Here is a 12,138-nt window from a genome sequence, read left to right as displayed (position 1 = left end):
CCTTCCGTGGGGGAGTTCATGGCTCCCACATGTGGCTTTCAAGTCAGGCAAACAAATAACAGATGCGTACAATGCCCAGAGGATGACGCCGAAACGCTTCTCTGCTGATCATTTATCCGAATGTTCCGTAGGTTGGATTCACAATCATTCTTGAACAAAGATCAAATATTGCCACTTACCATCCTCAGTAAATTTATTTTTTAAACCTAGAGATACACACAAGACATCTAACTAGAGAAAATCTAGCCTTACCCATGTTGGCTGGCAACTCTAATCTGCATAACGAAAGGAAGCCAGGTGGTCAGCGGCCCCCACAGCCACGGCTTGCTTTTACTCAACAATAACAAATTGTATACAAATCGGTTTCCATGGTTTGTTCATCGCAGCCGCTTTGCAGGTGGCTGAGGAGGCACAGCTTGTCTCTGCATGTTAAGGGACCAGAATGTCACATCCCTCCTGCCACCCCCTTGCCACACGTTATAGACTAGTGTTCCATAAATACAAGGCTCTTTGTCTAAGGGGGGAGTTTTATCCTGACAGGTTAAGGTTCTGACCAAAGATGGTCTTGATTTTATTATTTTGTCTGCTCGCTTTTCATTTTCCATTACCTTCTGTTTTTTCTGCAAGAAACATTTCTCTCAAGTGCATGCAGGACACTGATGAATTCCTTTCTGATCTGAATTCAGTGGAGCCCAAAGAATACGCTCGAAGAAGTAAGTCGGTTTTTCCTGGCCAGTTGGGTAGATGAACACAGGGCAGTCAGGTTTATGCCAGGAGCATTCTAGAAAAAGTCTTGAGAGTTAAAAACACAGAACCCAATGGGAAAGAGAAGATGAGCATCAATTTATAAATTGCACCAGGAATTGAGGGAGGAGGAATTTTTATTGCAGAAGGCAATAGAGGAGGTGATATTAATTCTAGCCAGAAGGAATCTCTTAAAGATTGACTCTTAAGGAGAGGAAGATTGTTTGTAAATTGTATGATGTTGTTTAATATTACTGAAGTTAATAAGATTTTGCTGTTGTGTGGGATGGCTTGGTTTATTGTTTATTTCTTTTCTTTTCTTTCTTTTTTTTTTTTTTTTTTTTTTTTGCTTTGTAGGGCCGCACCTGCAGCATATGGAAGTTCCCAGGCTAGGGGTCCAATTTGGAGCTACAGCTGCTGGCCTACACCACAGCCACAGCAACGCCAGATCTGAGCTGCATATTCAACCTACACCACAGTTCACAGCAACGCCAGATCCTTAACCCACTGAGTAAGGCCAGGGATCAAACCCGAAACCTCACAATTACTAGTCAGATTTGTTTCCACTCTGCCCCAACGGGAACTCCTTGGTTTATTCCTTTTTCTGGACATTTAGTCTGCTTTTGATAAAGAATCGCTTCACTATTCAAGAAACAAGACTTGCCCACTACATGTTCGATAGTAAATTCTGAGGAGTATTTTTGGTAAATACTTTGGCTCAAGCTGGAAGAAGTTCGACTGTAGCCAGACCCCCTTGTATGGGATATGGGTGGATGTCAGGCTGCTGTAATTATTTTTTGTTAATTCCTCCAAATTATTTTCATAAGTAATGGAACGTATACCTTCCTACCGGAAAGGGGCAGGAAATCAGATTTATTTTCAGTGGGATAAGCCCTCCAGGAGAGTGAGTCATTGTTGACACTGATGTAAAACCACTAACAAGGAAAAATGTAAAAACTCATTCTTTCCGAAGCCAGAAATACTATCATAGCAATTTCCATTTCCATTTTGAACACATGACTCATTTATTTTGTATTGGAAAACTCGTAGTAGGGTAGTATATACATTGTAAACAAAAGTTTTGATCTAACATTGGGTAATCCAAAAGATAGCACACAATTTGAAGCAATTGCTATTCTATAGTGGGTCATATGTCCTGATAGTTAATGAAATGGTGGGGAAATAGGAATCCAATAGATTCAATAACCATCTTCAAGTCTTATTTTGGAATTGATTGTGTTTTGCTACAACACTTGGTGATATTGACAGGGCTATTCTGACAAACCCAGGCCAAATAAGCTGGCCAAGAAAATCCAGAAGGTACACTGTCTGGCTTGGCTTTCTGGTGATGAGGTACATATTGTCATCATTAGTCACAGCCTTGTTAATGCTTTATTTGCCCTTTCTCTAGTCATGCACCACCAATGCTCCATCTGTAGGGGCCTGAGAATTGAAAATCTTTTTTTTTTTTGTCTTTTTGCCATTTCTTGGGCTGCTCCCACGGCGTATGGAGGTTCCCAGACTAGAGGTCTAATAGGAGCTGTAGCCACCAGCCTACACCGGAGCCACAGCAACGTGGGATCTAAGCCGCGTCTGCGACCTACACCACAGCTCATGGCAACACCAGATCCTTAACCCACTAAGCAAGGCCAGGGATCGAACCCACATCCTCATGGATCCTAGTCAGATTCGCTAAGCACTGCGTGCCACAACGGGAACGCCAAAAATCTTTTTTTAGCTAAAAAAATTTCCCGAAGTTGAATGGTCCAAGGAAGAATTGAACTCTGTACCTAAATAGGATAGATGACCCATACTATCTGATCATTTTGATTTTCATTCTAATGCACCCCCAAAACACTTGACATTGTGGCTTTGATACTTTGCCTGAGCACAGAGCATGGGCGTTCTGACCTTTGTTCTCAGCATGGTTTTCCTGACAGTCACATGGATGGAAAAACAATGAGTTAATATTGAGACAGTACTTTGACAGTACTTAGACAACTAAAGTTATCTCCTTTAGTCCTAACAGAATCCCCCATGGGGAGGGTGTTATTATCATCTCTATTTTATAAATGAGAAAACCGAGCCACAAGGACGTAAAGTATCTTACCGAAATAAGTGGTGGAAATAGGAAGTTGAGTCTAGATCATCTAATCCCCGAGACTGCATTTTCAATCGCTGCCTAAAATAAGCAACCACAAGAGAAGCAAGACAAAAAAACAAAAAAAACAGTCAAGAGCAAAAAAAAGGAATGAAACAGAGATACATATATTAGTATGGGGGGGGAATATGCAGAAATAACATCAAGAAAAAGAATTGTAGACAAATACTCATGATATGTAAAGTTTAACAATACAAATTAAGGTGTTATATTGTTTTGCTTTGGGGGACACATGTAAGTAGTGCAGATGGAAACAATAAGAATGATACCCTCCAAATTCAGTTAGGTTGCTGTGCAGTGTGGGTGTTTAGGGCAGGGGTGTAATTGGGGATCCATCAGAACTCAAGGGATGGGTCAAGTTTTATTTTTTAAGCTGGGTGATAGAAGCACAGGTGTTTCTTATTTTTTTTTTTTCCTCTACGCCTTTTTAATGTAGTAAATGTTGCATAACAATGTTTTAACACTCCATTCCCAATCCAAAGCACAAAGATGACCATAGCAGACCCTCTGGTAATGGATAGGGTTGGAGGAATAAGGTGGAGAGAGAGGATTCTTGAAATTCCAGCAGATGTGTTTGTTTTTGTGGAAGGGAATTGGGGCCGTTGCTACTCCGGAGCAGGGAAGAGACTGATATTAGTGCCCGTGACAGAAGGTCTGGCAGTGGGAGGATGGATTCAGGAGGGTAGAGCTTAAGGAAGGAAGAATAATACAACCTTAAAATAAAGTCCCCAGGGTTCCTGCCATGGTGCAGTGGGTTAGGAATCTGACTGCAGCTCAGGTCTCTGCAGAGGCATAAGTTCGGTCCCTGGCCCAGGAACTTCCATATGCCACAGGTGTGCCACTGAAAAATAAAATAAGAGTTCCCGTTGAGGCTCAGCAGGTTTTGAACCCAACTAGTGTCCATAAGGATGAGGGTTTGATCCCTGGCCTCGCTCAGTGGTTAAGGATCTGGTGTTGCCATCAGCTGTGGTGTAGGTTGCAGATGTGGCTTGGATCTCCAGTTGCTGTGGCTGTGGTGTAGGCCTCAGCTGCAGCTCTGATTCGAGCCCTGGCCTGGGAACTTCCATATGCCTCAGGTGCAGCCCTATAAAGGAAAATTAATTAATTAATTTAAAAAGCAAAATAAAATGAAGTTTCCATTCTTCTTTTTCATCATGCTTCTCCATTTGCTCTCATGTCCGCCAAACGCTCTTGGTGGACATGAACAAACTCCATCAAACACTCTTCGTATGTTTGAATTTTGCCACCCTCTTGGATCACTGTCTGTTTTTTTCCCTGTTGTAACTGCTCAAGTTTTCTGGCCTGTGTTCTGGCACCTCTGCTCCTGATGATGTTTTTTTGTTTTTTGTGTCTTATTGCCATTTCTTGGGCCACTCCCGCGGCATATGGAGGTTCCCAGGCTAGGGGTCTAATCGGAGCTGTAGCTGCCGGCCTACACCAGAGCCACAGCAACATGGGATCCAAGCTGCGTCTGCAACCTACACCACAGCTCACGGCAACGCTGGATCCTTAACCCACTGAGCAAGGGCAGGAACCGAACCCGCAACCTCATCGTTCCTAGTCAGATTCGTTAACCACTGCGCCACGACAGGAACTCCAACCCATCTGTTTCTAATTCGGGGGTGGGGGGCTTTCCTTGTTGGGGGTCCGTCTTCTCTCGCTTCCCCTTTCTCTCTCTAACTGATCATCTGCATCTTCCCACCTGTTGTTTTCCTCATGGTACTTTTTTTCTGTTTTTTCTTTTAGGGCCACACCTGTGGCATATGGAGGTTCTCAGGTTAGGGGTCAAATCAGAACTGTAGCCACCAGCCTACACCACAGGCACAGCAACTCCAGATCTGAGCTGTGTCCACAACCTATACCACACAGCTCACAGCAACGCCAGATCCTCAACCTACTGAGGGAGGCCAGGGATCAAACCTGCGTCCTCATGGTTGCTAGTCAGGTTCATCTCCTCTGAGCCATGATGGGAACTCCTCCTCATTGTACTTTTCTTCTAAAAAATCACATTTTAGAGACAAGGTGCTGATCCACAGGCCTTGTGCCGGGCTGGCAGTCCCTAAGTCTGGGCTTTCCTCCTGTTTAGGCCAATAACCGGCTATGTGCTTGGCTCCACTTCAGACCTGTCACTTTGCTAAACTAGTTTCCTCACCTCCAAAGCGAAAAGGCTGTGTTACTCCGAAAATCTACAGCTGCTTTAAGCACTTTCCAAGTCCAATGCCCGAAGTCTACTCTAGCTGGGGTTAAATTGTCAAGCTGGTTGTCCAAGGCAATGATGTTTAACGGTTAAATCACACCAAGCAACAATTGAATAAATTATGCTAAAGACAAAGTAATGAATACTCAAAATCCACCACCTCCTAAGCAACCATCATCATCATCGAGAGCACAACCATCATCCATGCTCTTGAACTGAGTCTGTGTGGTGGAAATGTATTCCCGTGCCCTGCACATGACCTCTGAGCTCAGATTCAGGGACGTCAGGCTGGGAGCTTGAGGTGAGCTACAGTAGAAGTATGTTCTCCACAAAAGTCAGCAATTTCTGCAGGTTAGGGCTTGACTTATTGTTTTGTCGACTGTCTAGACTAAGACATCAATGGAGAAAATGTTACAAATTAAAATACAACTTAAAAGTGTGTTATGTCTATAGGCTTTACGTTATAAATAACATCCAAAAACTCTCATTCAGCAAAAACATTGCTCACATCGTGGACAAATGAGTGAAGTTCTGACATATATCTTCCTGGCTTCACATCTGTACTAAGGTAGACAAAGTTACCGCCCAACGTTTATGCAGGGATGACACCCATTGGTGTCATAGGCAATATCATAGGTTGGCTGCAGAGAGGAGAGTTTGGCAAAAATCAGTGAAAGCATTCTGTGAGCATCATTTGGCTATAGATGGAATTTATAATAAGGAATATTATTGATTTCATTATTATTTGTAATCCCTGTGTTTTATGAGCTGAATTGTGTTCCCCGCCAAATTTGTATGTCAAGTACCTCAGAATATGGCTTGTAAGGACCAGTGTCCTGGAGTTCCCATCGTGGCTCAGTGGAAAAGATTCTGACTAGCATCCACGAGGATGCAGGTTCAATCCCTGGCCTCACTCAGCGGGTTAAGGATGCAGTGTTGTTGTGAGCTGTGGTGTAGGTTGCAGAAGCGGCTCGGATCCCGAGTTGCTGTGGCTGTGGTGCAGGCCGGGCAGCTGTAGCTTCAATTGAACTCCTAGCCTGACCTCCATATGCCACTGGTGGGGCCATAAATAAAAAGGACCTGTACCCTTATAAGAGGGAAATGAACACACAGACACAGAGACCCACAGGGAGAGTTGCCGCATAATGACTGAGGCAGAGATCGAAGTGAAGGGTCTAGAAGCCAGGGAACACCAGGGGCTGCCAGCAATCACCAGAAGCCAGGAGAGAGCCATGGGCAGCTCCTCCCTTAGAGCCTCCAGAAGGAACCATCCCTACAGACCCCTTGATTTCAGACTTCTAGTCTCCAGGACTGTTGGACAGTACATTTCTGTTGTTTCAAGCCGTGCAGTTGGTGGTAATTTGTTAAGATAGCACTAGGAAACAAATAGAGCCATGGCCTCTCAAAACCACCTTTCAGAATAAAAGAGCATGTGTTTATTATCTGAGACGAAAATGATAAAGCAAAACCAGCTTCTCATGTAGGTCTCATTTCCCTCGAGCTGTACCAGGCCCACCCATGGCTGTTTCATCAGGTCCAAGCAGACCCATTTGCAGCATGGTCGGCAGCAGAGGCCTTCCAGGGGCACCTGCTTATATGGGATTACAACTGTGCTTAGCATATTGAGGCCCTATGGTTTCACACCTTGCCGGCATTTTCCTGCACTTCATTCCTCGCGGACAGAGGGAAGGGGTTCGGGGGAGGCCTCTGGTACCTAAGCAGCCTGCAGCGCTTTTCATTTCCTATTTTCTCTAATCTCCTAACATATTTGAAATCTTCTCCAAGCAGCTATGTTTGCTAGAAAACATTCTTAACCCTTCTAGTTCCTTCTCTCTGGTCCTCGCCGTGGTTCCCTCAGTCCATCCTGAGGGCTTCCTACTCTGATTACTTACTCCCTTTGTCTTCATAGTTTATCTCTTGGGGTGAGGACTGCGTGTCTCCTGTCTGTCTCATCCTCTCTCCTGGATGCTAAGGCCCATGGACAGACCCCTGTTATAGGAGGCAAGCCTTAGGTAGACACCCACTGGGCTAGCCAGTCGCTGGCCACAGCCGAGCTTTTGTTCTCTGCTCATCAGTGGAAGACTGACCATGGACTTGATTTACATACTCAAGGCCAGCCCTCCACTGGTGCTGGAGCTAGGGACAGAAAAGATGCTAAAACCAAGAAACCCTTGTAATAGAGAAAAGATGACACAATGGGCTTCACTGGGTTAAGCCAGTGAAATTGCTGGGTTAAGTCAATTTCAAATATCCAAGTTGTGGTAGGCTGAGGCATAGCTCCCCAGAGGTATCTCATTCAAATCCCTGGGACTGGAGTTCCCGTTGTGGCTCAGTGGGTTAAGAACTTAACTAGTATTTATGAGGATGCGGGTGTGATCCCGGGCCTTGCTCAGTGGGTTAAGGATCTGGTGTTGCCACAAACTGTGGTGTCTGTCACAGGTGTGGCTTGGAGTTGCTGTGGCTGTGGTTTAGGCCAGCAGCTGCAGCTCTGATTTGACCCCTAGCCTGGGAACTTCCATATGCTGCAGATGAGGCCCTAAAAAGAAACAACAAAGTCCCTGGGACCTGTGAATGCTACCTGCTATGGAAACAAGATCTATGCAGATGTGATTAAGTTAAAGATTTTGAGATGGACGAGTTCTCTTAGTGACACATCAGGTTAAGGATCCAGTGTTGTCATTGATGTGGCTTGGGTCACTGCTGTGGCTTGGCTTCGATCCCTGGTCCCAGTCCACTGTTGTGGGTTTAGCCAAAAAAAAAAAGTGCACAAAGATTTTGAGATGGGGAGATTAGCCTGGCTTACCCAGCTGGGCCCCAAGTGCAAACACATGTATTTTTAGACAAAGGAGGCAGAGATGGAGGGAGATGTGATGCACAGAGGAGAAGATAATGTGACCACAGAGGTAGAGATTGGAGTGATGTGACCGGGAAGGCAAGGGATGCTGGCAGCCACCAGAAGCTGAAAGAAGCAAAGGATGGATTCTCTCCTAGCGCCTCCAGAAGGAGCACAGTCCTGCTGACATCTTGATTTCAGCTCAGTGATACTGATTTTTGGATTCCTGGTCTCCAAAACTGAGAGAGAATAAATTTCTGTGATTTGAAGCCACCAAGTTTGTGATTATCTGTAATAACAGTCACAGGCAACTAATACACATACTATTCTTGTTTTGTTTGTTTCGTTTTTGTTTTTGTTTGCTTTTTAGGGCCGCACCCATGGCGTATGGAGGTTCCCAGGCTAGGGGTTGAATTGAAGTTACAGCTGCCGGCCTTCGCCACAGCCACAACAATGCATGAGCCACGTCTGCGGCCTACGACATAGCTCATGATAACTCCAGATCTTTAACCCACTGAGTGAGGCCAGGGATCGAACCCTCAACTTCATGGTTCCTAGTCAGAGCTCTGCCACAATGGAAACTCCTATTCTTGTTCTTGAAGTCCAAGATTAATAGCTGGCCAGATGCAAGGGGGACTGCAAGGAGGTATTTGCAAAGAACCTGCTTCAGGAACTTGGATATCAAATTGATAGCACATTCAGATCTCCCATCCACAAGGAGCTCCCTGGCAACAGATGCTTAGCATTTTATGTCTATCAGCTGCAAGGCAAGGACTATCCAATTCTGGTTGTTAAAAATCTCCATGATAACACAGCCATCTAGTAGGTGCTTAATAAATATTTGCTGTTCATGCTGAAGATGATCGTTGTTTGTGGTTTAGCCTACTAGAAGCTTCTGCTGCCTTCAACTTCCCGACATAATTGCATCCATATATTAAAATTGAAGACCATTGACCAAGGTCTTTCTTTCCTCCATTTAAACCCAGAAATTAATCAATTCTGCATTTTAATATTCACATATCCTCGCCACCGTATGAGAAAAAATATCTGTCAATTAGCTCAGCAGAATTGAAACACGTTGTTTTTAATCTTTTGGAAATGAAAACTTGGAACAACTGCCATGCAATTTGAAGTAGCAGGTGGGATTAATCATTAGTTTATTTCTCCCTCCCTCCTGTGACAATCACAATATACTGAGGTCTGGATGGGGCCCATGGCCTGGAATCTCATTTCTTGACAGAAACTAATTAAGGATGAGGCAGGAAAAGGCCAACGTGTCCATTTGAGTTCATAACCAGAAAGGAAGCAAATGCAATTGAAAATTTGCACAGTGTACAAAAATAACCTCAGCTAGAAAACCATAAATCCAGTCATTTACAAAGCACAATGCCAATTAGAAAGAGAACTAAAGCTTAATCTTTTCAAGTGAAGAGTTAGGCATCTCTCTATGTTTGTCCTTCAGGGTTTTATCCAAGGGTCAAGCCAGGCTCAGTCTTGGCACCTGTCTTGTTTTTATCTCCTACAACTCTTATAGGTCCAGGTCTTTAAATTTTAGGCTATGGAGTTTGGGATGCTCAGTTATGGAAAGGGGAATTTGGAAATCATGTGATCTATTTATGATAGATACATCTAGTTTTGGTTGGGACCCAGAGAGGACCTTACACATTTGTGGGGCTGGATTTGGGGCATTTGAACTTTTTTTTCTTCCCCAAACTTTAATTCAATTAATTCAGCAAATATTTATTGACCTCCTCCTCTGAGATATCCACTGATAAAGACACAGCCCCTGGGAGTTTCTGTTGTGACTCAGCAGTAACAAACCTGACTATTCATGAGGATGCATGTTTGATCCCTGGCCTCGCTTAGTGGGTTAAGGATCCGGTGTTGCCATGGCTATGGTGTAGGCTGGCTGCTGTAGCTCTGATTTGACACCCTAGCCTGAGACCTTCCATATGTCGTGGGTGGGCCCTAAAAAGCAAAAAAAAAAAACAAAAAACAAAAAACAAAAAAACAAAAAAAACACCTCTCCCTCAGCTGGGAGACCAACAGTTACACACCTTCCAGTGTCATATACTAAGCAAGAGTCTGGGCTGTTTCCGTCCTTCAGCCCAGACTCTGAGAGTGATTCAGCATTTGCCAGGCAGACGGGAAGGAGGAACATTCCAGGCAGAAAGACAAGTGCAGACCTGGCACATTCTGTATAATGAAGCAGAGAAATGGGCCTGGGTGTGGGAGGATGAGACTGGAGAGGCAGGTCTGGTCATGAAAGACCTTTTAAACCACTCTCCGGAATCTGGAATTAATCTTAAAGGTCTGAGTAGTCGAGCCTGGCTGCACATAGCATCACCTAGGAACTTGAAAAACAATTCATGCCCAAGCCCCACTCCTGACTGGTTAAGTCACTCTTTGTGAGGATGGGCCTGGGCTTTAGAAATTTTTTTAATGCTCCAGGTGATTCTAATGTCTGTCCAGAGTTGAGAATCATGGCTCTAGATAAGAGGTCTGCACAGTTTCCCTCTGAAAAACCAGGTAGTAAATATTTTCAATTTTGCGGGCCCTAGAGCCTCTGTTGCAACCACTCAACCTTGCTTGTGTTAACGATGCAGCCCTGGAATTCCCGCTGTGGTGCAATGGGTTAAGAAGCCTACTGCAGGAGAATCTTTTCGTGGCTCAGGGGGTTAAGAATTCAACTAGGATCCATGATGATGTGGGTTTGATTCCCTGGCCTTGCTCAGTGGGTTAAGGATCCAGCATTTCCATGAGCTGTGGTGTAGTTTGCAGACACGGCTCAGATAATGGCGTTGCTGTGGCTGCAGTGTAGGCCTGCAGCTGCAGCTCCAATTGGACCCCTAGTTTGGGAACTTCCATACGCCTTGGGTGCTGCCCTAAAAAGAAAGAAAAAGGAATCCAACTGTGGTGGCTGAGGAAGTTCGCAGTGGGTAAATGGTCCAGTGTTGTCACAGCTGCAGCTCAGATTCAGCCCCTCCCCTGGGACTTCCATATGCCATGGGTGCAGTCATAAAAACAACATCAACAACAACGAAACCAAAAAAAGCAGCACTTACTACATGTAAACAAATGAGATGACTGTATTCCAGTAAAACTTTGTTTAGAAAGATAGGAGTTCCCATCTTGGCTCTGTGGTTAATGAATCCGACTAGGATGCATGAGGATGTGGGTTTGATTCCCTGGCCTCACTCAGTGGGTCAAGGATCCGGCGTTGCTGTGAGCTGTGGTGTAGGTCACAGACGAGGCTCAGATCCCGACTTGCTGTGGCTCTGGCGTAGGCTGGTGGCTACAGCTCTGATTAGACCCCTAGCCTGGGAACCTCCATATGCCATGGGTGCGGCCCTAGAAAAAGACAAAAAAAAAAAAAAAAAAAAGAAAGATAGGCAGGGTCATAATTTGACAACTTCTATTCCACATGATGGAATACCATAGAAGATTTTTTAAAATATTGATTTTAAAATTTTGTTCATATTTTATTTATGTATTTATTTTTAAATTTTTGGTCCCACCTGTGGCATGTGGAAGTTCCCAGGGTAGGTGCTGAATCTGAGCTGCAGTTGCTGGCTTACACCACAGCCACAGCAACGCCAGATCTGAGCTGCATCTGCAACCTACACCACAGCTCACGGCAACACTGGATCCTTGACCCACTGAGTGAGGCCAGGGATCAAACCCAAGTCCTCATGGATACCAGTTGGATTTGTTACACTGAGCCACAATAGCAACTCCAGAGTAAGTTTTTTCAATGACTCAGGTAGACAAAGGCCAATATATACAATAATGAGGAGCTCTTGCAAGTTAAAAAAAAAACAAGAAAGAAAATTCTTTGAGACGTGGGCAAAGGATTCAAACAGGTAGTTTACAGAAGAGAAAACAAATGGCTTAAATAGTTTAAACAAAAAATCCTGACTTATTCATAATTAGAGAAATGAAAATCAAAACAACTGGATATTAGAGTTCCCTGGTGGCCTAGTGGTTAAAGGATTTGGTGCTGTCACTGATGGGACGTGGGTTCAGTCCCTGGCTGGGGAACTTCTGCATGTCCTGGGAGTTGTCAACTCCCCCCCCCCCCAAAAAAAAACAATTGGATAATATTTTACATCCATTAACTACTAAAAATGAGAAAGTTGGACAATGCAAAGAAGAGAGAGGAATCAGCATGCTTGGGGCAGCCACTGTGGAGGCCAGTCTGGT

General features: G+C 44.4%; 1 protein-coding gene across 6 annotated transcripts in view; it reads left to right on the top strand.

Moving 5' to 3' along the window:
* Positions 445 to 12,138, top strand: part of LOC100627702 (O-acyltransferase like protein-like) — a 73,304-nt gene continuing 61,610 nt past the window's right edge. For 2 of the 6 annotated variants that reach the window (XM_021099968.1, XM_021099955.1), the window contains exon 1: positions 446 to 713. In XM_021099968.1, the coding sequence (XP_020955627.1) occupies positions 560 to 713 (154 nt within the window). In that variant the 5' untranslated portion in view covers positions 446 to 559. Of the gene's footprint in view, positions 714 to 12,138 lie in introns of all 6 variants that reach the window. The other 4 variants (XM_021099951.1, XM_021099942.1, XM_021099979.1 and 1 more) reach the window with 3 other exon arrangements.

Source organism: Sus scrofa, chromosome 1, assembly GCF_000003025.6.
Source record: "Sus scrofa isolate TJ Tabasco breed Duroc chromosome 1, Sscrofa11.1, whole genome shotgun sequence".
Taxonomy (NCBI): Eukaryota; Metazoa; Chordata; class Mammalia; order Artiodactyla; family Suidae; genus Sus; species Sus scrofa.
This window is presented reverse-complemented; position numbering and strand designations above follow the sequence as displayed.